The sequence below is a fragment of the Leiobunum rupestre genome, chromosome 1 (genome assembly GCF_980474605.1).
Source record: "Leiobunum rupestre chromosome 1, qqLeiRupe1.1.hap1, whole genome shotgun sequence".
NCBI classification, from domain to species: Eukaryota; Metazoa; Arthropoda; class Arachnida; order Opiliones; family Sclerosomatidae; genus Leiobunum; species Leiobunum rupestre.
In genome coordinates this window covers 86,695,037-86,723,027 of record NC_143384.1, presented here as the reverse complement: position 1 = coordinate 86,723,027, position 27,991 = coordinate 86,695,037, and the positions used below count along the sequence as shown (strand labels likewise).

The following is a 27,991-nucleotide window of genomic DNA, read 5'->3' as shown; positions in this document are numbered from 1 at the left end:
GGCTCACACTATACAATTTTCGTGCTTACAATTAGTTGGATACAATTAAGTGGCCAATTAACTGTATAGTGTGAACTGGGCTTTAGTTACGTTTAATATGTTTTGAACATCTGGCAACGCTGTTCCTTTGAAATATTCGCATAGTCGCGTTATTTATGCTTGACTTCCATTTCAAGACGATTCCGAGCTGCTCACGTTTTTCTTTGAAAGTAAGTCTACGTGAGAGATGATTTTATTTCTGATTAACAATTACTTGCAAAATAGAAGAGTTGCTTCTTCTGGTATATTAATGTAATTCCAAATATCTGCGTAACGAAAATGTAGGCCTAAGTTAAGCTTGGATGTAGTATTGTACTATTATCATGAATACCAGTGCTAGTCTGCCTAATGATATCTATAGCCAAACGATTATTAAATAATAACTTAAACATTTTAGATCTAAGCTAATTATTAATTCGATCAAAAAATTATTATTAAATTCAACAATGTTATTACAATTTAGGGAAGACATTAATTATAAATGCTGGAGGTAAAGGTAAACTAGCGAAGAGGTTAAAAGTATTAAGGGGTTAGTCTAGAAATAAAGCTTAGAATATAATTATTGGCAAATTGATATTATTGAAGTGAAGTAGAACTCATGAATGACATGCAATGTGGTTTAGACAAAATTCTTTTTAACTTGACCCCTGACTCCTATTGTCGAAAAACACATGGTGGTAATAAATAAAGTCAGTACCATTGGGGAGGGGGCGGTTCGATCTGGGCTGCATTTTTAACGTGAGGCAATTTCATTTTCACCGTATTTTGCGTTGGTACAGGACCGTTCTTAGAGCGCTCGTGGCCCCAGGCGAAATGCATGGACGAAACTGAGTGTTGAGGCCCTCCGGTATATACATCCCTATGGTAAAATTTTAGAGGCCCTGGGCGACCGTCCTGCTCGCCCCCCCCCCTTAAGAACGCCCTGTATGTTGGTATTATAACTGCCGGCCAAATTAAATGTTAGCCCAGGGCGCCAAAACCTCTATTTACGTCACAGAACGAAATCGTATACTTGGCGCTACGAATCTATAGTGTTATATGTAAACACGCAAATTTATCGTCTAAATGATTCTTGGGCATCTTTCGTTGTAAACACATAACTTACTAAATATTGTCCACGCAGCTCAAAAGCTTCTTTATGAGCTCTACTTCACTTACTTCAGTTTGGTTGGGTCAAATAATTAAGAAAAACAAAATATTCAGCTTTAGGAAAGAACATAGCGGAACGGGCTCGTCTCACACCAAGAACCCGAGCTCGATTTGAAGCTAAGCTCAGCCTTTTTATGAGAATGATACGAGCCCGAGAAGAGACCAAAACGTTGTGGTCATTTAATTTGAGCCGGAGATGAGACCTTTATATTATAGCGTATTTTTGTGTGCTCGAACTGAAACTATTTTAATATAGCGTATATTTGTGAGCTCGAGATGAGACCATTAAAATATAGTAAATTGCAGTGAGCCTAAGCGGAGTCCAATATAATGTACTACTACGAGTCTGAGCTGAGACCATATTTTTGTAACGAGGCCGATATGAGACCTTTTTATTTTTAAGAGACGATTGTGTCCGTTTTTGCACGATTATATTTCCCCTTGGCCACTGGGGAGCGCTGCGGTGCAGAGCAAGAGTACGTACTTAATAATCGGTCCCCGAAATCGTCATTTGTTAAAACCACCAAATATTTAAATTTTGTGGAAGAACATCATATTGATATAAAATGTTTGATAACCAATAAAATATTTTTTGCAAATAAAAAATTTCTTTAGAATCAATTTTTTCTTTGAATAATCCGAAACGTCTCAAGAACTCGATACGTTTGGAATTCTAATGTAGCGGGAACTCGCCGCGTTTGAATCTTACACGTTTCAAGAACTCAATGCGTTTGAATCTTAAACGATTCGACAACTCGGCGCGTTTGAAACTTAAACGCATCCAGATTTCGACGCGTTTGAAACTTAAACGACTGGAGAACTCGACGCCTTTGAATCTTACACGTTTCAAGAACTCGACGCGTTTGAAAATTAAACGTTTCGTCAAATAGACGAGTTTACATTTTAAGCACTACAAGACCTCAACACGCATAAAACAATCATTTCTAGAACTTAACATGCTTTAAACGAAAACGTTTTGTAATTCGACGCACAAAAAGACTTCTACTCAACGCGTGTTGGTATAGTATATGTCTGTGAGAGCGTTCCATTTTCCCGTTTAGAAAAACGTCTAGAAGTTAAACATTGTTTTTTCTGTGTAGTGTTGTAGAAAGTATTTTCATCCTAATGCCATTTATTACCGCTGGAAGGTTAACTGGTGTAAATGACCAACCATATCGTAGATCGTTACTTATTGATTCAGAAACGAAAATGCCAGAAAAAAAAACAATTTATCCAAGCCGATAAAAAATCATGCAAGATCTCTTTAAGTCATGAAAAAAAAGGGCGTGCAAGGTTTAGCGTATTTGATGTCAAGTAGCGTGATCTGCGGGCTTTTCTTTACCAAGAGTTATGAACAGGCCCATATATAACTAGTTCATATTTCTAATTTGCAGTGGCGTAGCCAGAAATAAGTCAAGGAGGGGGTCGAAGTATGTGAATGTTAAGAGGGGGTAGCAAAATTGGTGAAAATATAGTACAGTTAAAGATAGATCCAAGGAGCGGGTTTTAGCCACGGAAACCCCCTTGTCTACGCCACTGCTGATTTGACAACGAATAATGGCGGAAAATTTAAGACCTTGCCCGTGGATTGATTTCACTACGTTCATGGGCTGATACATTAGGACGTAGTGTTGGGCAGAGGACCTTGCGAATTTTAACCTTATGGTTTTTGCCAGATTTCATATATTTTTGTAGTTCCAGAACTATTAACCACTCTGCCACCCCACCGTTACCATTCCCATAAGAAACTACAAACAATCATCCCGACCGTTTGGGAAATTGGGACCTAGAAATCTCTAATACTTAATTGGCACCTCTAGAAAAGAATTAGACAACGCGAGATAATTTTCTTTGCGTCTTGGAAATCGGATCCTAAAACTTCCACATCCCAAATTATATAATTTTGAGACAATAGAGAGTTTAAGCTAACCCCCCTCCTAATCAAACGTGTAGGGGAAAATTGTATGATTTCAGATTCTAAAAGTACGCTAACCATTTTACAATTTCTTACCTGGCACGTCTCGTGAATATTCAAATTATTCAGCTAAATAAATAAAGTGGGAGTTATGACAAGCTTTTCTTATTATATGAGAAAGTAAATTAAATAAAAATTCCTAAATACAATTTTAAATTGAAACGTGACGAAGCGTTTGTTACCCCTGTGGCGTCATATGGCGAGAGAAAAAAAAATAAAAGTTTTTTGGTTTATATTTTTTTGTATTTTAAAAAATCATTCGTTTTGTGTATCCCATAATCATATATTTGATAATTTCCCATAGTATACATCAAGTTTAATCAAAAATCCCCAATTAATTAAAATACTTTAATACATTTAATTAACCCCTACTATACTTGGTATGTCATGCGTTGTATGGTCATATTTCTGCAATTTGACCCAAAACGTGACATTACAGGAAACGAATGAAAAAAGTTAAACGCGAAATACGGTAATGTTTAGAAATTAATAGTTCAAGTTATTTATGACGTACACGTCTATAGTTTGTATCATTCGATAGGCAATTTAACCTTGATTTAATGGTAGCACTTTGAAATAATTCTGCCTTGTCATATTTGCGCCATTCGGCCCGGACGTTACCATTAGGGAACGTTAAAAAAACCCGTTAAACTCGAAATACGGCAATGTTTAGATGTACGGTATATCTACAAACGTACACGTCTATATTTTATATCAATCGATAATTTATTCTTAGTAGAAATGGGATATAACCGTTAAACTCATGTTTCTTTAGTTTGGTCCAACATTCTTTTTCTATCTTCGCGTTCCCTACTGTAGCCAAAAATGAACTTTTCCAATTTTCGTTCTGGCAGATTGACGCCAGTAAGTCGTGAATATTATTTATTTATTTATTTAGAGAGAGGTTATCTACAAAGCCGCATAGACCGACTTATGCGTAGACCATAGACATAATAAAGAAATAGACCCAAGTTTCTACGGAGGGTTAATACGGGAGCGATAGCTAGCAGACAACCGGTATTTGTTCCGTATTCCTGTGGTACCACGTTTAAGCGACACCTGTCGATTAGGCGAGAAAATAAAAAATCATCACGTGACACGTCACACATGTTCGTGTTTGTAATCTTTTAGGTACTCTGACGTGATTCGCGAATATTTTGGCTGTGATAATTTAAAATAAGGTAAATTTTTATTATAATTTTTAAATAAGTCAATTAATTCTTTCAAAACCCAAAAAAAAGCAGAAGATGACCTTATAATTAAAAACAAAAAATTCTAATTGCGAAATGATATTTTGTCAAAGGCTTAAGTAACTCCTGTACTACTCTCCAGCTTGTTGTGGTTATGGCTTGTTATGGGAACATTCTGAGATTCTAAATAGTAAATTGTAAACAAAAGTAAATGGAATTTTGATGTAATGGATGGTTCTACCTTGGATTAATAATGACTCCAAGATTCTACTAAAGGTATGTAGCTATTGTCCTTGAAATAAAATTAGCTTTTACAATTTAAGTCTGATGGCTTGACCCTTCATTTCTAGATTTTTGTCCTTCGCTAATTTGTGGAGTCTGAGCTTGCAATATAAATTAATAACTTTCTTAATGATGATGTTCGATTCCAACTTCAGCATCAAACATGTTTGTGGTGATCTGGTAATATGTCCATGCCAACAATATTTCGTAATACAGTTCTAGTTCTTAGACTACATTTCTTTTATAGGAAGAGGAATATCTCTTCATAACAACTAAACAAAATTGGCTAAAAACCAACGAAATCTTACTCAAATTATAATAACATAATTAAACCTACACGAAATGATCCTTGGTCAAAATTTAAAGGTGAGAAGTTAGCATCACCGGTTTTTTCTATTTCACTTTCAACTGGATGTAATTTCTTTAAATTAAATAAAAAAATTATTTTGTCTATTTTTACTTGTTTTAATTCTATGGAAACCAAACCAGAGTTGGAATGGCTTTTGGTGTGACCCACCTTTTGCCAACCTTTTACCATTTACAATTTGTATATCCTGTTCTAAAAAGTGATAATTACAAATTAAATCATGATTTGAATGTGTCGCGATTTACAGCAATTGTCCATTGAGAAAGTATTGTAGGTGTCGTTATAAAAAGATTTTAAATAAGAATGAATATTCATCGAAATAATATGATAATTTAATCCTACTTATGGAATGAAACCTTTTCCGGTATTGTTTTACTTATTATTGCAATGCGTAAAAACACTAAAATTAACCTTTTTTTACCAAATAAAAACAAGATTTTTAGTAGAAAACACTTTTTCTATAACAAACGAATTATGAAACATGTTAGCTAACATAAAAGTACTACCCGTTTATCAAATTCACCCCTAAAGTTTTTGCGTCTGATTTTAAACCGGATAAATATTCCTATGCGTTAGGCACTACATGGCCTAGGCCAAGCGCTCACTGCTCCTCGTAACATCTCTGTCCTGGCTTTCACAAGCCTTTGCTTCGTAACGGAGACAATGCCTTGTGGAAGCCAGGACGGATACGAAACAGAGAGCCAGTGGGCGCCTAGTCTAAAGCGCCACTTAAGTTTAGTGGCGCTTTATAAGTAGGATTAAACTATCATATTATTTCGATGAATATTCATTCTTATTTAATCTTTTTATAACTATAGGTTTCCCTTATCTAAACCTACAATACTTTCTCAGTGGACAATTGCTGTAAATCGCGACACATTCAAATCATGATTTAATTTGTAATGATCACTTTTTAGAACAGGATATACAAATTGTAAATGGCAAAAGGTGGGTCACACCAAAAGCCATTCCAACTCTGGTTTGGTTTCCATAGAATTAAAACAAGTAAAAATAGTCAAAATAATTTTTTTATTTAATTTAAAGAAATTACATCCAGTTGAAAGTGAAATAGAAAAAACCGGTGATGCTAACTTCTCACCTTTAAATTTTGAACAAGGATCATTTCATGTAGGTTTAATTATGTTATTATAATTTGAGTAAGATCTCCTTGGTTTTTAGCCAATTTTGTTTAGTTGTTATGAAGAGATATTCCTCTCTCTATAAAAGAAATGTAGTCTAAGAACTAGAACTGTATTACGAAATATTATTGGCATGGACCTCTTACCAGATCACCACGAACATGTTTGATGCTGAAGTTGGAATCGAACATCATCATTAAGAAAGTTATTAATCTATATTGCAAGCTCTGACTCCACAAATTAGCGAGGGACAAAAATCTAGAAATGAAGGGTCAAGCCATCAGACTTAAATTGTCAAAACTTATTTTATTTCAAGGACAATAGCTACATACCTTTAGTAGGATCATTATTAATCCAAGGTAGAATCATTATTAATCCAAGGTAGAATCATCCATTTCATCAAAATTCCATTTACTTTTGTTTTCAATTTAGAATCTCAGAATATTCCCATAAGCCATAACCACAACAAGCGGGATACTCGGATAGTAGTACAGGAGTTACTTAAGCCTTTGACAAAATATCATTTCGCAATTAGAATTTTTTGTTTTTAATTTTAAGATCATCTGCTTCTTTTTTTTGGGTTTTGAAAGAATTAATTGACTTATTTAAAAATTATAATAAACATTTACCTTATTTTAAATTCTCACAGCCAAAATATTCGCGAATCACGTCAGAGTACCTAAAAGATTACAAACACGAACATGTGTGACGTGTCACGTGATGATTTTTTATTTTCTTGCCTAATCGACAGGCGTCGCTTAAACGTGGTACCACAGGAATACGGAACAAATACCGGTTGTCTGCTAGCTATCGCTCCCGTATATTTTTGGCAAATCAAACTCCGCGTAAGGTGTCTATTTCTTTATTATGTCTATGGCGTAGACTTACAGAATCGCGGGATTAAAAATGAACAGAATATAAAAAAAATAACATAAAAGTAAGAATAAAAAAAAATAATAATAATAATGAGATATTTACAAATAATTAAAATAAAAAGCAAAGCCAACACTAAGAAAACAATGTACAAACGAGAAAAAAAATAATTATGAGATCATGACCAGGCAGATAAATGTTCAGATAATAAATAGCGGAATTTGTGATAATTAGATTGAGTAACAATATTAGATGGCAAAGCATTCCAATCGGTAATGACACTATGGGAAAAAGAATTTAGACGAGTAGTAGAGGCGGCGCGCGGTTTACACAATTTTAAAGAATGGCCACGAGTACGGGAATTGATTTGAGGGATGAAAAATTCATTAAAGTTAAGATCTAAATTATTGTAAAAGAATTTATGTAACAGACAAAGGTTATTGATTTTATGACGCAAGTCTACAGGCTGAATACCAAGGGATTTTAAACGAGAAGGGGCAGGCATATTTTGCAATTTACTAACAAGTTTTGTTATGCGATTCTGAGACTTTTGTAGGGCAGAAAGGTCTGTAGTTAAATGAGGGGTCCAAATGGGGGAACAATAATCAAGAATAGGGAGCGCGAGGTAGTTGTAAAGTTGCTTAATTAAACGGGGGGAACGAAAGTTTAAGTTACGGCGAATGAGCCCGGCAATACTTGATAGACGTTTGGTAACCTTGTTAGTGTGCGTAGAGAATTTGAGGCACGGAACGACTATAATACCTAAATCCCTCTCAGAGAGGGAAGAAGAGAGTGGGACATCTTTAATGTAGTACGTGAAGTTGGGGTTCTTACGGCCTAGGTGGAGGACAGCACTCTTCTTGACATTAAAGGAGAGACCTTGAGAATCGGCCCAGCCATCCACTGCTTCTAAGTCTTTCTGGAGCGCTTGACAATCCGAAATATACCTGATTTTATGGGAAATCTTAGTGTCATCAGCGAAAAGCAACACCAAAGCGACCGACACAACAACAGGCAAAGAGTTAATAAAGATGTGAAAAAGCAAGGGACCAAGAACAGAACCCTGGGGGACCCCCTTGTCAACAGCACTCCAAGAAGAGGCCTGCCCCTGCAGAATAACTCTCTGCTTACGACCAGAAAGGTAGTTGGAAAGCCAAGATAAGGCATTGCCCCGTATACCAGCAGAGTGAAGGGCCTCGAGAAGGTACACGTGGGGAATGGAATCAAAGGCTTTGGCGAAATCTAGGAAGATGACACCCACACTAAACCCTTCGTCAATCCAATGAGACCAAGTGTTAGTAGCCTACAATAAGTTCGTGAGGCAAGACCGCTTATTGAGAAAACCGTGTTGCGACGGAGAAAAGAAGTTGTTGGCGCGGAGGAAGGAAGTAATTTGAGCATGGGCAAGTTGTTCGTTAAATTAGGCACCTGGTTTAAGTTACTAATAGGGCGATAAGTAGATGGATCAGCCCTGGAACCACATTTGTGAATGGGGGTGATATTAGCCTCCTTCCAGGAAGAAGGAAGTTCACAATTGGTAAAAGAACGGGAAATTAAAAGGTATAAAGGAAAGGAAAAACACCAGTAAGCTGCTTGAGTAGATAAGGGTGGATTCCGTCAGGGCCAGAAGATTTACTGGTTTTGATTTTATTAAGTAAAAGAAGAATGTCAGATGGCTCGCAAGTGAATTTCGTTAGAGTAAGGGCAGAAGCAGATACGTTATTAGTAGGCTGGGGTAATGGAAAAGCAGGCACAATAGACTTAACAGTGGAGGCAAAAAAATCGTTGAGAACAGAGGCCGCCTCAATCACGGAAGAGGTAAAGGTACCGTCAGGATTTTTGAGCTTGGAAATGGGAGTTCTAGTAGTGCGGAAACGATTAATATGTGACCAGAAGGCTTTTGGATTGTCACGGATTTTGTAAGTTAACGCAGCCTCAAATTTCCTACGGATATTACGAGCATGCGAGGTAAAGGCATTACGGGCTATATGATATTGCTTAAGGAGGATATCTAATACTTGAGGGGAAGCACCCCGCTTTTTTGATTTAAGAAGTCTGGACCAAGCAGTAGACAAACAAAGGGGCCTACGCATTGATTAATGCCAAAGGATAAAACATTCAGAAAAGCCGACCAAGAGTCTGATATATCGGCAGAATCAAATACAATAGACCAGTCAACCTCGAGGTAAAAACGGGAGAGTGACCAAACAGCTGCACATTAAAAACAATTAAGGCATGGTCACTTTTACCTAGAGCAGCCGGCATATCATTATCCGGATCAAATGCAAGGGAAATATCTGAAGTTAAAACTAAATGGAGCACATTATCCTTACAAAATTGACCTCCATTTCTTGTAGGGGAAACAATAATTTGTGAGAGTGAATTATTAGTAATACAATCAATAAAAGACTTAGTAAACCGACAGGATAATGTGGGAGTTAAAGAAGGCCAAAAGATATTGGGGTAGTTAAAATCACCTAAGAGTAAAATGGAAAATTTGTTCTTCAGACTATAAGAATAAACCGAATTAACAAATGTACATAAAAGATCGTGATTATTGTAACGAGGGTTGTTTGACCTATAAACAACGGCTAAAATGGTGGAAGGGGCCTTACGAGAAATAATAGGAGTTATTAAAACAACCAAGATATCCAGTCCCTGGTCACCAGAAGTGAATCCCGGGAAACCAGTCTCAGAAATAGAAATGGTCCTTGTGCAAAAAGAATTAGTTACATAGAGAGCAACACCACCATAATTGCTGAAACCCCGATCTTGGCGAAGGAGGGAGTATCCCGAAATGCTATGTTCAACATCAGAGTGATCAGGGCCCTAGTGAGTTTCAGTAATTGCCACAAAAACTGGATTATGCATCTTTAGCAGGTGGGATAGTTCAAAATGTTTATAAACAGATGTAAGTCGGACTGGGGAAGCGGTGGCAGCACAGCGGCAGGGAGTAGAGAAGGAAGGCAGTGCAAATAAGTAGAAGAACTGGGCCGGTATGAAGGGGCATGCACATTAAGAGTGCATAGACCAGTTCCGAAAGGGCGGCGGGCCTTGCGCATGGAAGAGATCATCACGTGAGGGGGGTGGACCACAATTGAATGGATGATAAATAGCTGGGAAAGGTGAAAAATGATTAGGGCTAGGTGGCTGGGCAGACCCTGTAAAGTTTCCAAGTAAAGGATGATGCATATGAGGGGGAGACTGCCCTCCAAAAACATTAGCACTGGGAGAATGGAGAACCGTGGGATTCTGCATGAAAGAGGGAACGAGGTTGTCTTGCCACGGGGAAATTGATAGATGGCTTTGCTTAGTAGCCGAAAGCGAATGCGAGTCATTACGAATAGGCACACGCGATTCAAGACGAGTGGAAGCACTCGCAGCACCACGCGAGACGTCACGACTAGTCGCACGTGTCCCAACACGCGTTTTAGGGCGAACGGAAGAATCCACATTCGCAGCAGAAATAGTCTTCACAGCCGAGGCTGTAAATGGAGCTTTGCGAACTACTTTGAAGTTGCGAATCACCTAATCACCTGAACCGCCCTTAAGTTTTTCTTCAAGGTCAAACCGAGCCTTGGCGAATCTATCTCCCTGGGAGATAGTAAAATCATTGCGAGCAGAAAACGGGTAGTTGGAATCTTCCTCACGGCAATGGCGGATGAAAGCGAAAACCTTTTCTTTAAGATGAGGTGATGATAGCACAACCTTGATGGGGCGCGGACGAGAATCAGAAGGTGGAACATGTTTGCCCAAGCGGAAAAGGCAAACATAAGAGTCAATCCCACATAAATTTAAGAAATGAGCCACATCAGAAGCATCCTTGCTGTCTGAAGATTCCGCAAAGTTAAATAGTAGAATATTTGAACGACGAGATGACATTGAAACGGACTCATCCTTAACAGCTTCCAGTGAAGAGGAAATATCAGCCTTAGAGTTCGCAAAGAGGGTGGAGACTTCAGCTGACGTACAATAGCCAGCGTTAGAAAAGGCCGTAAGCTCAGATTCTAGGATAGGAATTTTAGAAATCTCAGTTTGATGAGTCCCTATGTCCGATACAATGGTTGGAATTTTAGAGATCTGGTTGCGGTGAACCGCGAGCTCAGAAGAGTGGGCATCAACCTGATCCAAAAGCTCTAGTGACATAGGAGTAATTGCAGAAACCGAGGAGAGTTTAGCATTAAGAGTTTCTAGCTCAATTGAATGTGATTCAATAGTGACCTTGAGGGAAGAGGTAATAGCAGATTCACCAGAAGGAGAGATGAGGCCATTGTCACTCAAAAATTTCTTTAGAAGCAATGTTTCCCTTCGTAGAGCACAAAACTTGCAGTCTGGAACGGCTTGATCCTGAAGAAATACTATCCATGCAGAACATGATTCACAACATTGAAAAACTAGTTTCGTCGCTACGTTAGAAACGTGAACATGAAGTGGGCCTTGGCTACTGGAATCATTGGCGTCTTTTACACCCATGACGGCCGAAAAAAACCGAATAATAACGAGAGAACAAAAAATAGCGAATTTAAAATATAAAACAACTAAGAAAATAGCCGACAAAGAGCGACGTTAGGCATTTCCCGCGGGTTTTTTTTTAATTATTATTTAATATTATAGTGATATTCTTTAGGAAAGTGAAAATTTTACAAGACAATATTCCTAAAGTTGCGTTGGGTAAAGATAACGTGTGATACAATTTCAGTTGTTCTTACGTTAATATTTCAGTAATAAGTGTTTGAATTGTTTATGTTATATTTGGGTATGAATAATTCCAGTTATTCAAAGCAGTTCAATTAAACAACAACTAGTATTCAAACTATTCATCAATATGAAATTTATCTATTTTTTAATACAGCGGGATACACGACGAGAAAATAGTAAGCGGGTTTGATGGGATTTTTAAATTGCTGTAGCATCGTTCAATTTCTTTTTTCTTCTTCGTGTATCTCGCTTTATATATAAAGAGAGTATGCAATTGCTTCACTCACTCTAACTAGGCACCGAGCGGTTTTCGCCATTGAATTAGGAATAGTACCGCTAGAATGACATAGGCGCATTCGGTAGTCGTTGTTTCGCGAAACAAATTCTGAAATTTCGAGTCGGTGCACTCAGGCGTCAACTCTATTATTATACGGGTGGCGCCATCTATATCTTTCAAAGTACATTAGTACTATTAATTCATTGGAATAGTATATAGTTACCGCCGCTAACAGCGGATGGCGCCACCGATTAAATTTTTAATAAAACATTTAAATTGAAATCTACTGTAACAATCCAAACTTTGACGACTCGACAAACTTTGTTATTTACTTGGCAAATTTCACTTACGCCCCCCCCCCCAAACGTACTCTCTTCGGTATCTATTCTATTAAAGCAAGTGTCGGCTCTATTATTGCCTACGTTATTTTTGATTGGGTCTATGTATCGAAGATGGCTATGGTTGCTCAGATCGCTGGGAAGGAGCTTCCACCTAGTATCGACTTTCAAAAACGTTTTATATTTTATTTTCAAGTCGACAATTACGTGTTTGCCGAAAAGCCAATCCAGACGAGGTCGACTGATCACGTGATTACAAATAGTCTTTTCTGATACGTGTTTACGAATACCCAATGACCTAAAAGCATGCTTTTGGGCCACGCCATGTAGGTAAATTATGCTGGGTAATGTGCCTAATCAACTTGTTTAAATTTGCACGGTGGCGACCACTGTTGATCGAGAACGCAACTACACTAGAGCCGACACTTGCTTTAAGACAAAGCCGGGAAATTTGATGCATTTTTCAGTAACGGCGGATTAACGAACAGTGCAAAATTTGCTCAAGAAGGTTTTATTGGCATGATGGGAGTTTTACGAGCCGATATTTGTCAACACAGCCGGTTTGTTCCTAACGTATTCGACCTAAATTTCAAGTTTATCAAAAGTTCAAACGAATTTTGTTTACACACAGTGGTGAAAAGCGAAAAAAAGATTAATATTATAAACATTGATCTTTGTTTATTCTTCAATTGTGCATTTACAAGATTAATATTTTTATATCCACTCGGCGTAGAAAGTGCTTTTCTCTAAAGCGGATGAAAGTTTTTGACCTAAATTAAGATAATGTACAAGAATAAATATTATTTAAAAAACAACATGTAACAAATTATGGTAGATAAAACAAACATTCCTCGAGTGAGGAGCCCGGCGGAAAAGTGTTCAGAACAGAGGCCGCATTGCCTCGTTGTACGGCGATTGCGATTCTCTGTACTAGGTAATCGGTTGAACGCGGGTCACCAGACACCTCCCGAATTTTGCGGCCAATCGCGTGTATTAATTCCAGGCCGTCATGACCGAAAGATCCCAGGGTCTCGACGGCGACAGCCTGGAAAAGGAAACGATTCTCTAACCCCGAGTATTTGGCTTTTTTCTTTGATTCGGCCTGGGTAGCTACCCAGAGTGGGGCCAAATACGATGGAGCTAAAGGATCCGCGCACGTAAAGTCCCAGACAAGCGACTTACCGCCGGACCAAGGGACTAACGACATGCCGTCCGGGCGTTTTCCATCATCACGCGATAGACCAGGTGGTTCCAGGACGGAAGGCACGCCAGCGGAAACGAGAGCGCGTCTCAGGATATCATTGACCACGCTATGGCGAGAGAGCCGACCGGAGCTTTTCTCGCAGCTCAATCCACGCGAGCCAAAGGAATCAACCTGACTGCCGCAGATGCACGTGTGGGCCACGCAGATTTGGGACCCCAGTCGAAGACCGACGGCGATACGGAAGGAATCATCATCCAAATGAGTACCGAGAGGCGGCGACGGAAGAGCGTTCAACCACGGCCCAGACTCCTTCGAATTCACCGATAGGAGCCGGGCTTTATCCCGGTCAGTTGAAGCCCGAGCGGCTAAAAGTGATAAAGTTTTGTCGATCACAGGGCCTTCCCAAGCGCGTTGGTATTGCCAAAGATGTGGCGAAGGTATACTTTCAACGCTAAGGAGTTCCCACTGGCGGACGGCGTCAAGAAATACTTGGTCCTCCGAATCGGTGAAGGAATCTGGGAGAATTTCGTGAAGGAGATCAGAGACGCTCGAGAACGAAGACAAAAAAGCGGGGAGAGCTAGCTTGGTGGCATGGCGGATTCCAAGGCCCCCTTTAGCCACCGGAAGCGAGGACTGTTCCCATGGTGAAAGTTCCATCAAAGTATTGGTGACCTTTGCAAGGGCCAAACGTAGTTTGTCATCAAACGATCGGAGGTCGGTCTGACATCGCCATACCGGGGCGCTACGGAGGAGGTAAGACAGCTTAAGGATGGCCATGGAATTTTTTAGCAGAAAGAACCCGTGGTGAGCTGTGACCTGTTCTAAGTTCTTTGACATTATATCCAGAGCTTCGATTTTACTCGAGAGACAGGCAGACATGGCCTCATTGACGAGAGGGGCGCCCAGGAGGGTGAATTGGGATCGTGGTAAAACTTTAATGCCCGGGGCCACCGCATCGAACATAGTTTGGAAATGGGCGTCGTTGAGATCACCACGGTTGAGAATGAGAAGCTCGCATTTCGACGGGTTGAGCTCGAGGCCGACGTCCGAGAAAAGAGTTTTTAGGTTGACTAGGTCATCAGTATTGTAATATTGCCGCTTCTGGCGGGTAACATGATAACAATGAAGTGGGTTTTGGCGGGTAACATGCTAACAATGATAGTGCAAAATTTGGAAGCCATGTTAAGATAGTATTTTCCCGTAAACCTAATCTATGATTAGAGGGCATTTGTATTTTTTTATTAAGGATTTAGGCTTTGGTTGACGGTCATTTTGTTTTCTAACGTGTTTAGTACTTTAGAGGGCATTTGGTTTTTATTCACAGGTATCTAGGCTTTAGTTGGCAGCCATTTTATTTTTTTCTTACCTAGTTTAGGGTTGACAAATCGTTTGTTGGCTATGGGATAAATAAGCTTAAAATTAAATTAAAAAAATCGGTTTTTAGCATTATTCTTTATTAATACCATGGCAATTATTTTAATACAAACAAATTTAACTAGAAATTCAAATTATAATTTATGTTACTAAATGTGTAATGACTTTATTTAATCTTTATTATTGAATGATGCAATACGGTAATTTCCAAATTCTAGTGTTTCAATCCCATCTATAACATATCTCTTACTATCAAAAGTACCTAACGCGATTTTAGTAGAATTTGTTGTAAATAGCTCATGATTTATTGATACTATTTTATTTGTGTTCGCTAACGTTATGCGTTGCGTAAATAGACATTCCCGATAGCAGTTATGTTTTATATTTTTCTTGACAAAACATCTATCAACACCCTCACTCTGCAGCGAATACATTTTGGGTTTTAGGCCAACGAAAGAGAGGCCAAGTCTGCCACACAATTAATCTTTCATAAATCCGAGTTGTTTTTTGTTAGTTTCACTAAATAGTTTATGATCTTTAGGATAGTCTGAAAAATCATAAAGATGGGTAGACGTTGCCATGTCGTTGTAAACATCATCGGTCTGAATAAGATAACATAGTGAATCAGTGTCTGTGAAACACAGCTTTGCATTTGATCCATAGCGTTTCATTATCTCAGTATAATGAAATTCGTACATGCAGGTTTTGCTGACATCAAGGATACTAAATCCAACATATATTGGCCGATTAAGCAGCATCCTAATTCAAAATAACTTGAAATAGTGAACAAAATTCTTACAAAATAAATTATTTCATTACTTTTTCTTAGTCATACGAGATTTTCATTAAAAATTCTAGCTCTTGTGAACCGAGGTGATGAGCACGTTCGTTGTACTTGTTTTTCATTATGAACTAGTTGGATGTCTCGGTGTTTCCTAAGATTCTCCATGGTTTTTCCTACAAATAAATATTTTCTTTAAGAATTAAAGGTGTGTGTATATATATATATCTTTTGCTTCTTTTCGAAGCTGAGTGTTGAATTCTATATACTTCTTAATCCATGGGCTTTGATTGAACTTTAAACCTCGGTGTATTTTAGTAAGGCGAAGACCAAGCGATAAGTATAATTTTAAATTTCTGTAGTGGATAATATAGTTATTCCTATTTTCTAAAGTTGGTGTTAGCTTTGGTTGATTCTCCATAAATTTTACACCGAGAATCTGCAATTGCTTTAAGGAATACGCAGATAGTTCTTCCTGTTTGACAGCTTTTCTAATGGGAGCGAGTGGATAATCATCATGCAGATCGTGAATTTCCTGAGGATACTCCAAATCAACTTGTAGAATATAGCCTTCTGGGCTATCATCCCCGACTTTTATTACATCAAACGAATCTATTTCTTCTTCATCCATCCACTGGAATCCATCTGTAGGCATATGCTGACTCATTGCCCACCCATAAAGATTAACAGCGTCGAAATACATTAGATAGGAGCTTGGTTTTGAGAAATCATAGTTTTCCATGTATCTATTATTAGCTTCAGCGTAGCGCAAAGAAATCATAGAAATTCCTGCTCTACCCTTACGAAAAATGTCTTACGAATTCTTAAGACTTTTTTTAACGAATATTTTTGGGAAATTCTTAAGAAATTCCCTTGGGAAACATTGGGAAGTTTGGCCGTATTTTCCCAACAACTTTCGTAAGGTTTCTTAAGACTTTTTTTAACGAATATTTTTGGGAAATTCTTAAGAAATTCCCTTGGGAAACATTGGGAAGTTTGGCCATATTTTCCCAACAACTTTCGTAAGGTTTCTTAAGACTTTTTTTAACGAATATTTTTGGGAAATTCTTAAGAAATTCCCTTGGGAAACATTGGGAAGTTTGGCAGTATTTTCCCAACAACTTTCGTAAGGTTTCTTAAGACTTTTTTAACGAATATTTTTGGGAAATTCTTAAGAAATTCCCTCGGGAAACATTGGGAAGTTTGGCCGTATTTTCCCAACAACTTTCGTAAGGTTTCTTAAGACTTTTTTAAACGAATATTTTTGGGAAATTCTTAAGAAATTCCCTTGGGAAACATTGGGAAGTTTGGCCGTATTTTCCCAACAACTTTCCTAAGATTTCTTAAGAATATTTTTGGAAAGACTCCTTAAGAAAACCCAATAATCTTAAAATCACTTTCCAAAAGACCCTTAAAATATTTCTTTATAAATGGAATTCTTTAAACATGTTTTTAAGGAAATTTGTTACTTAAAGGTTTCTTTTAGTTGCATACCTTAAAAATTAATAGATCAAACAAATTTCAATACAATTATCTTTATTGATTATTTGAAAACAAAACGTTAGCAAGAGGGAAGTGAATCATTTTCATTAGAGTTGTGAGTATCTTCAAACAAAGTGGGGTTCCTTCTTTTATTGTTATATGTTATTTCTTTTATCTTGTCTTGCAATGTTCTTTTAATTTTAACCATCGAAATCTCATTGTATTTTTTTTCGTAAAATCTATACAAAAACATAGTGCATTAATACTAATATGAACAATTGTAAATATTGATTTGTTTAAATAAACAAATGCGAAGTTTTTTCAATAATAAATGTGCAAAATAATTATAAATAAATACTACTCAAACACGAATTATTAAACTTATATTTAAATGAAACTACTAAACATATTAATACATTGATCTGAAAATATTCCAAATAGTACTAATTTGAATATATGTTAATAAAAAACTAAAGCTAATTTTTAACAATCCAATTTTTAAACCTTTAAATCTTTGTATTTCAATTTTTAAATCGAATTGTTTAAAAATTGCATTTTGTTTTATGTATAATGATATTTTCTACCTACTTGATTGTACTTTTTGGACCTAGCGAAATTTAAAATAAAAAAATATTACTTACCCATTATTGCATTTATCTTAGCTGGATCGAGTTGTTTTTTAGCAGGAATGTTTCGATAGGCGTTTGACTGCTGGCCGCTTATAGAAGTGTTAATCAATTCACTTTCTGGAAACAAACACAGTAGAAGGCTTCTGGCAAAAACCGTAGCATCACAAATTTAATATATTATAGATTATATAGTGTATATAATATTCTTTACATATGTCATAAATTAATATAAAATTATTAGACTTATATACCATTTCATCTTGTGTGTCTTTTTCTACTACTGGATTACCTGTGCTTTTTTTAACAATCTTCCTCAGTTTATTAACTAAGTTATCTAAATCTAATTAAATTATAAATTTGAAATTTATTAAAATGAATATTTTAAAAATATAATATTATATTTGCAAATTAGAATGCAGTATTTCATACCTGCAAATTTTTTAAGTTCTTGGTTTTCTTCCAACAAAGCATGGTTCTCTTCAGTCAATTTCTTTTCTTTTCTCTTAAGTTTGTTTATTTTTTCCAAGAGCTTGGAAACACTGCTGGATACTTCTGTGTCCTCTTCTGCTTCTGTGTCTACACTTAAAGCTTTATCTTCTGCTTCATTGCAATCTTGCTCAATTTCTTCCATTAAGCTTTGATTTTGCTAAAAATACAAACATGTAATAAGGAATTGAAAATTAAATAATTATAGTATTTACTTTTACTATTACGACTTCCTTCCCGCGCGTAACGTTATGTCACGATATGGAAAGTAGTCAGTAATAAGTAAAACAAAAGGAAAAGTTGATAAATTCGGACAGTAATTAGGATACTCAATGAAACTCTCGATTGAAATGTCTTTATTGATATATAAAATAACACAAAAAATGAACAATAAATGATAAATTAAAAAGGGGAGTTCTGCTTACTCAAATCTGGCGTATCCTCGGGATACTTGGCAGCCATAATAATGGTTATACACTTTAAAGGGGGGCGATTAAATATAGAAATAGAGAAATAACTTGCGTTAGGCGCTTAAATTTAATATTACAATACTAGTTATTGGGGAGAGCTCAAAATTATACGGACGTGGCAAGGTAAAAAATATCTGTTAAGATACTTTGGGGTTGGGGTTTGGCTTTTATACGGGTTGGAATAAAGGGGTATTGTTCGGGGCTCTCGACACGGGGCTTTTCTCGTTCTTGGGACACGATATTGGCAAAACACTCTAACTTGGTATTGAAGGAATCATTGGGGGAGTATTTATTTAACAGGGTTTTAGGGGCTCTAGACTCAATCTTTTAACCTGTCGGGGATTAGCGTATATTCTTAAACGTAGTTTTTTCGTCTTAGGGGTTAACAAGGGGGGTTTTCAAGGAAATTTTCAACGTTGCGGTTTTCGCTGACAGGGGATGTCGTCTTCTCTTCGCTGGCTCTGTTTCTTGATGTCTCGAATATCGGGTTACTGCAAAGCGACGTGGACGACTTTATTTTCTTCGTGGCTGCTCTTCGATTTACGGGATTCCGGATGACGGGAGCTTCCGGCCGGGTTACGGGTTTCCGGATTACGCAAGACACACGCACACTTGGTTCTAAAGAAGGGGAATGGAACCCAGGAATGTCCTTTGCCAGTGGATGATACTTCGACGACAGTGGATTTGGAGGGGTGCCTTTGGTTGACTCGATCTGCTGATAGATTTTTCCACACCGGGGAAAACGTTCTTGGATTTAGGGATTCATTTCAAATTAAACGCGATGGGCATTTCGCCTCTTTTGGGTTGTGCATTATGCCTCTTTTATTGGGACTTCGGGGACTACGTTCTTGGGATATCGCGGCCTATAAGCCCGGACTGCATGGTTTGGGGATCTCTTCTAGTTCCGCTTATGTTTCGGAACTCTTCCTGTTAGAATCTAACTTTTTCCTTGGCGTTCTCTGGTTTTGTTCTTCTTCCGTTTAGGGGGGGGGGGTGGAAAAGTCGGGTGTCGGAAGTGTAGGCTTGGTAGTGGATTTTTCTGGTGGTCACGTCTTCTCGGGGTTTGGAAGGCGTGGTTATTATGCTGGAGGGGTCTCTGTTTCTACCCCTTTTGGGTGTGTGTCTATTTTTTCGTCCTTGGCAACTAAATTTCGGGGATTTTTCCAGAGCCAAATATGGCCTTTCACACTGTAAGGCAGGGCAGTGGCGTAGCGAGGGTTTGTGGCACCTAGGGCAAATCTCTTAAATGGCGCCCTTTAAGCATTAAAAATCCCCAAAATGCAACGTTTTCCGTTGACAAAAAGGTCGTCAAACAGTTCTTGGTGCCCCTAATGAATGGCGCCCGGGGCGGATGCCCCGCCTGCCCTCCCCTCGCTACGCCTCTGAGGCAGGGATGAGGTCGGCCGCTGTATAGTTTGCATGGAAAAGGGGGGGAAATTCGGACGCTCTTTCTGTTTGGAACTGTCGCTTCATGGTGCAATCTGGTCTTCTGGGTTTCTTATCAATTTTTCTGGGCGCCGGCTTGTCTATCTTGGGGAAAGTAACACGACGGTGGGACAATGAATAGAATAGATTCGCTTAACTATGGTTTTAAATAGACTTTTCGGTTTTATGGGTTTTTTAATTTTATTTTAATATTTAGAAATTTACTGTTATATCCATCTTCTGGGGTTTTTCTGGGGCTTTCAAACTATACCACTCATGTCATACCAGGTATCGAAGGGGTTAATTCAGTTTATTAAGGATTTTTAATTAATTGGGGAATTTTGATTAAACTTGCGTTATATTATGGGGAATTATTCCAATATAGGATTATGGGATACACAAATGAAAAACAGTCTTATTTCTATAAATGGGATACACAACACAAAAAATACAATCTCAACATATAACTTTCACAACTGAAACAAACAATATTTATGACAATGATCTTATAGACTTAATTTATTATGGGTTTTAAATTGTTTATTTTATTTATTAGATTTACTAGTTTTACTTTTTAATTTTAATTATAGGCTTACTTAGTCTTATTTACTTATGTGGTTAGATAAATCGTTAATTTTCTCTCGCCATATGGCGCCAAAGGGGTAACATTACCTTTGAATGTACAAATAAACATATTTTTAGTTTTTAAATTATTAAAATTAATATTTCCATTGCCAATAAAAATATTTTGAAAAGTATTAACTAGATAAATATGCAAATGTCACTTGAGATTTCAAACCTCTTAATAACTAAAATTCTACTCACTAGCTTTCAACATCAATAATGCCAAAACCATAACACAAAATAAAGTTGGATATTTATTTTTATACTCTTACTTTATTGTGTTATGATATTTAAATAATTATTTAAAAAGCCACGATACTTCATTACTACATATTGGTTTTATTTTAAAATATTCAACAAACTTTCGAACCGTAGTTCTTCGTCAGGTCACTTGTTACCAAACTAATAGATTTCTACAAATTCTTAATTCCCGACAATGAGTAATGAATTTAACTGATTTTAAGCCCTCCCTCCAATTTATTATAACTATAATTGGTCCTTTATATAAATTAATTTTACCTCTATATATATATATATATACCAACTCTTTAACATTTCTATTTTATATAATCACTTTCTTTGGTCAATATTTTAAATTTTTCTCATTCTATATTGTGATAAAAAAATGTATTGCGATAGTACAACTGTTATCCTTATCTCCATTGTCTTTGGGGTATATACATTATTACAATTGCATGGTATTTGTTAAACATTTCCGGTTTCATTTTCTATCTTAGGTTTATTTCTTAACAGAATGGATGCTAGATTTTAGTACTTATTATTTATCAATGTGACATTGTTTTTAATTGACGGTTTGTCTTTTTAAATAATTATTTAAATATCATAGCATTGTAATAAACCATGACTAAAGCAATTATTCAAATTAAGAATCTTACTTTATTAATTGCAGGATTTTTACGTTTCTTTTCTATTTTTGACTTATCAGTCAATTTGGAGGCTATTTGTTTTCTTTTTTTCTCTAAATTCAGTGGTGTGCCTGGAAAAGAGATTATTTTTAAAGTATTGAAATAGGCGTCAAAATGAGAAAATGTTGTAATTATGTGTTTAAGTCATTTATATATTAAACTAAAACTAAAGATTTTATTACCTAAGTAAATTTGATTAATATAAACTATAATTTTAAAGAAATATTATAATAATAATTGACGAATTTTAAACTACATTTACAACTCTAAAGAAATTTCATAAATATATATTAATAGGCCAATATATCTAATAAAATCAAATATAATTACCAAAATCTAAAAGTTCAGCTGGATACGGCTTCTTTTGGTAAAATACATCAGTAATGGTGCCTTTAAATTTAGAAATATCTTTTGCTAAAGCGATTTCCGAAGCTAATTCTTTATTTGTTAATGCCTTTAAAGAATAAACATCTAAAGTTGGAATTTTTTCTGTCACCCATTTGACAAGCACGTGAAGTTCGTAATAAGAATTTGTATTTGCCATCGTAAAGTTAAATTTGAACTGTTCTAATCATTAATTACCCACTCAAGCGCGCACCGATTCCTTAACTGCTTCCTCAGAAATCTCGTCACTCTCTTCACCAGCTAGTGTTGCCAATGTTTGACGAGCGAAAATCCCACAGTCCAGTTCCAAAATTTCCAGCCAACACGTTTTTAGCCACGCCCCCTCCCAAAACTCAGCAGAAAACATGCCAAATATTTTCAAGTTTCGTAAACCAGACAGCATCACGGGTGGTAGTCTGGTAGAAACTTTCACGCCGAGTCAAGGCAGTCCGAGTAAAATTTCCCGAAATACTGCAACTAGAAGGGGAAAATGAAGAAGTAATTTCCAAGCACTTGCATCTAGCGTTAGAGAAATATTTTCGGTTTATGAATTTCTGGAAACTGTGCTTTTTACAAAAATCCCACCAAATCAATGATTTTCGCTTAAAAATCCCTTTATACCACACAGCCCAAACAATCGTCAAAAATCCCACAATGTGGGATTTTCCCCACACATTGGCAACACTGCTCTTCACTATACAGCGTTGCCAGGTAAACAAAACTGAAATTAAAGTATCGAAGGCCATAACCATGGAGGAATAGTAGAAAGAGGACTTTTGTCGGAGTTTTCTAGGTTCCCACCCATAACAAGTTACTCCCACAAACGGGAGAGTAAGGGGGGAGTGAAAATGGGGGCAATTCTGGTACCAGATGGTTGCTCGTAGAGATACTAGATTTATATTAGTGGTCCAAGGATGCGTTCCCTACGTTTTCAACCACCCCACTCTCTCGCTTGTGGGGTACTCAAATCACGAGTCAAATCAGAGCTTCCTTCGACAAAAGTCTTTTTTCTACTATTCCTCCATGCCATAACTTATCGAATTTACTAGAAAATATAGTACACAAGTACGGCCAACCTTTATTACTTGCTATTGGGTGGTAGCACTTGATCATAGTGGTCCATGAATCGTGTTATTTATTTAGACGACAAATTTTAAACTTATATATTGGAATATTATAACCATAGAAATCAGAAGGTAACTAGGTAATTTTTGCTATGGTATACCACGAGCCGATTTGAAATTGGCGGATTAGACAGCAACGCCGTCTTTTAACAATATCCTAATTTGTAACGAAGGCAGACTTTTTTAGTAACAAAACTAGCGGGAGAGGCCGCTACCAGCGGATTCCGCAAAGTTTTAGTAAAGCCAAAACTACGGCCGTTCTAATTGGAGGGCGCATTCCGGCATTGGCGAAATCGTTCTAATTAATTTCTGATTTCTATAATTATAACCCCTATAGACTCTTAAACGCGCCTCCTAAATCTACCGCCATTAGCTTACAGTCTACGGGGAGGGAGATGAAAACCGGTTTTGGGGGGATAAAATTTCTGCGGTATAGAGCGCTTGCTCGTCAGTTGTCTGTACGATAATGGCGGCGCCCAGTAAACGTTTCTAAAAAGAGTGTATAACGTTTTTAGAACTAATAACAAGTTCCATTCTTAGCCTACTAGGAGTAATGTAACGTACTACAAACGGCGTTCTTGAGTTATTAACAGTAATACGCTTTCTAAACTTTCTTTAATTATCGCGCAAATATCGGAAATACAGTAAAATTATTGCAAAAAGCGTACTATATAGTACACGATTGAAATTATAGTACGGAGAAAATCTAAAGGTAATATATTATCGAAACGTATTATAATTATAGTATGGCTGGCAAATTTCTATTTTCGGCCAACTTTTACTTCTCTATTGTCCAGTTTTCCTCCCACCTGCTGCTTCATGGTAAAATTTTAGGAAAGGTGAAAAGCGACAAGGTCATCGCTCGTGAACTAAGCGGGACTCTCTCGTTTCTCTTATCAGCTGTTTTCTCAGTACATAATTATATATTAAGGGAAAGTCGCTAAGGGCTTCCAGTTAGGCGGTTTTTCAGCCCAATTGGGCTACATTTATCACAATTTGGGCGTCGCACCCCAAAGTTTTTCTGGTAGCCCTGAAGTCGCTCTGCATCGCGGAAGTATCTGCATGCATCTTCCCTTGTTTTTCGTAAAGTGAATAATAATAATTTTTTTAAACTTTCGTTATGAATTCTGTAAACAAATACCGAAAATATTTACGGGAAGACAAAAACACTATACCAATAAGATCTGGGACACGGTATATAAAAAGAAAAAAACCATCGTTTTCAAATGAAAATTGTAATACGTCATCTGACAGTGATTCGAACTCGGATTTTAATCATTTTGGAAGCGCAGAATCGGAAAATTTAAAAAAACATGGATATTAATATGGAAATAGCAGCTCAAGTATTGTAAGTGTTAAATTCTTTTTTGGAAATGCAAATAATCTCAGATATATTTTATAATAACAATAATTAATATAAGGGACGCGGAAACGAATGAAGAAATTAGCAGTTCTAGCTCTGACGAAAGTAATAACAACAGTGATTTTAACGATAATAACTGTGATTTTGATGATAATTCTCATAATGAAAATACTACTGTACCTGATATGGTAAGTTTTAAGACAAACAAATGTATTACACACTAAAAGTTTGATCATGGTGAAAAATAGCTAAATTAGGTATACACTCTTTTTAGAAACGTTTACTGGGCGCCGCCATTATCGTACAGATAAACGACGAGCAAGCGCTCTACCACAGAAATTTTATCCCCCCAAAACCTTTATTCATCACCCTCTGTTAGGTAATGGCGGTCGATTGAGGAGGCGCGTTTAAGAGTCTTTTCTTGCTAACACCCAGCTTTATGCAATTTGGAATTTTAATTTAAACTTTAGTTTATTAATTAACCGGAATTAAATATATAATAAATCATTTAACTATATATCCTTTAGATAATTTATATTAAAATATAAATGAATAAAAACTTTCACAAATTATTATAATTATACTTTTTAAGACAATATATAACTTTTAAGATAAATTATTGGTGTAGATGTTAATATATATTTAATTAAACACTTTCTTGTATCAACTTTAAGATCTTAATTATCAGTTGTTTATTTATGTATTTATTATAATTCTAGGATGTACCACTTTATGAAGGATCTCATTTAACAAAAACAGAGAGTATGCTACTTATAATGGCACACATTCTAAGATATCATTCTTCTGATGAAGCTACTTCCAGTTTATTACAATTACTTAGATGGCACTTGCCAAAAGACGCATCTATATCTTTTCCAATAACAAAATATCTTTTTTATAAGTATTTTTATTGCCCGCAACCTTTGGTAAAACCATATTTTATTGCGCAAATGATAATTGCAATTTAAATTACTTGGGCCCAGAGAAAGAGGATAGAAATGAACTACAGTGCGATATTTGCAACTCCAATTTTGACATTGACCTTTTGTGAAAAGGTGGAAATTACTTTATAATTTTCGAAGTCGAATCGCAAATCAAAAACCTTTTGGAGCTGATAAGCCCGGATTTATTGAAAAAACAAAATGATTATTATGATATATCCGACATTACAAAATCATCAAAATATCGTAAAAGCTGTATGAAAGACAATGACGTCGTCTATAACTTGGAACACTGACGGTGTTCCAGTTTTTGAATCTTCAAAATTTGACATTTGGCCATTACAATTCACAATCAATGAGTTACCCCTTGGAGTTAGGCAGCGAAATACTCTTTGCGCTGGCTTTTGGTTTGGTAAAAATAAGCCCAACATGAACTGTTTTTTAAAGCCTTTTGTGGAAAATATAAATTCTCTTCATAAAAAAGGAGTTCTTTGGACCAACAAAGAGCAAAAACTTATAACGTCGCGTGTATTTCCTGGACCCTGCACCGTTGACACCATAGCTAGATGTAACATCCAAAATATGACTCAATTTAATGGAGAATGTGGATGCCCATGGTGTTATCATCCAGGAATAATGATTGAAAAAGGGAAGGGTCATATTAGAGTTTATCCCTTTAAACATTTTGAGAGTGTGAAATTACGCACAAATCATTCATGTCTACTAGACGCAAAAAAGCGGTAAATAGCAATGAAATTATAAATGGTGTCAAAGGTCCTTCAGTCTTGTTTAAACTTCATAATTATGACATAGTTGAAGATGTAGTTGTAGATTACATGCACTGTTTATGCTTAGGAGTTTTTAAAACCACAACAAGTTTGTGGCTTGATTCTAAGTCACATAGAGAAGTGTATTACTTGGGAAATTATGTGGCTGAATTGGATAAAAGACTTCTTCAAATAAAAGTGCCAAAGGAATTTTCTAGAAAGCCAAGGTTTTTCGAAATGCGTGCGTTTTGGAAAGCATCGGAATGGAGGGCATGGGCCCTATTTTATTCACCGTTCGTGTTAAAACATCTTCTCCCAAATCAGTTTTTTAACAATTGGATGAAGTTGATTATGGCGATTCATGTACTATTAGGAAAATCTATTCCTGTTACTTTACTTTTCCAAGTCAGAAAAAATATAGCTGAATTTCTCAGTGGATATGAAAACCTCTACGGAGTTGAGTATATGCTTTTCAACGTACACCAAATAAATCATTTAGTAGATTGTGTAGCTAATTGGGGACCGCTATGGGCTTATTCTGCTTTTCCATTTGAGAACAACAATGGTCACCTTCTAAAATTATTCCACGGAACTCAATGTGTACAAACTCAAATTTCTCAGAGATATCTATTTATGCAATATTTACCAACTATGGTTTTAAAAAATAATGCTTTTGATAAAAATCCACTTTTAGCAAAATAATTTGGTTCATTAACCAATAAATTTTCACAATTTCCAAGTAAAAACATTAAAACTAGTGAAGAACAAACAATTGTCCTGGGAAAAACATTGCCTGGAAATGTTGATCTTGATGAGATAATTTTGTTAGAGGAGAATGAAATTCAACCTTTAGCTACGGTTTTGCACAAAAAAGGTACCATAAATGGAATACAATTAAGTGCGAAATGTAATTTTTTTAAACTATTGTGTATATATTCAACTTCTAATGGAAAAATTTATGTCTCGGCTCAAAATCTAAAAAATAATAATTTTAAAGAATTTAAAGGGATAGAAACTGACCTTCCACAAATAATATTTCCAATTGTATTAGACAGAGGGAAAACGCTATTTAGTCTTGAAAATACAAAAATAAATAAATGTTTGAGAATTGTTAAAAACTCCACGGACTATTTGATGAAATTAAATTTAGTATTGGATGGAAATTAAATTTAACGATGGATTAAAAAAGTTCATTTTATTTTTTAAAGTTCAATATTTTCTCATTTCATTTTTCTTTTTTATTGCGTCAAACCTAAATTAACATTGTAATTCTATATAAAAATGTACAAGTCTTAATTGAGACAAATATTCTCAAGCATTTCTTAAAAATATTTTTCTGAACAGTTCCCTTCAATTTTCTTAAGTGTTCTTAAGAGATATTTTCCGAACAAAACCTTAACTTTCTGCTATTTAAACTTCCCAACAATTTCCTTAAGAATTCGCGAGGCAAGTTTTCCGAATTTTTCCTTAAGAGGATTTTCCCAAGATTTCCCTTCAATTTTCTTAAGTGTTCTTAAGAGATATTTTCCGAACAAAACCTTAACTTTCTGCTATTTAAACTTCCCAACAATTTCCTTAAGAATTCGCGAGGCAAGTTTTCCGAATTTTTCCTTAAGAGGATGTTCCCAAGATTTCCCTTTAATTTTCTTAAGTGTTCTTAAAAGATATTGTCCCATGGATGACA

The 27,991-nt window shown here is 36.2% G+C and overlaps 3 protein-coding genes across 3 annotated transcripts in view; 1 reads left to right on the top strand and 2 right to left on the bottom strand.

Moving 5' to 3' along the window:
• Positions 1-27,991, top strand: part of LOC149968665 (uncharacterized) — a 384,171-nt gene that overhangs the window by 31,773 nt on the left and 324,407 nt on the right. The window lies entirely within an intron of this gene.
• LOC149968674 (uncharacterized) overlaps positions 1-27,991 on the bottom strand; it is a 140,316-nt gene that overhangs the window by 87,412 nt on the left and 24,913 nt on the right. The gene's annotated exons all lie outside the window — the stretch shown is intronic.
• On the bottom strand, positions 17,802-22,272 carry LOC149968676 (uncharacterized). Its single transcript, XM_090155982.1, has 4 exons — positions 22,059-22,272; positions 21,699-21,799; positions 18,227-18,443; positions 17,802-17,914 (listed from the first exon to the last, which is right to left on the bottom strand). The coding sequence occupies exons 1-4, from the start codon at positions 22,270-22,272 to the stop codon at positions 17,802-17,804; spliced, it is 645 nt and encodes a 214-aa protein (XP_090012108.1).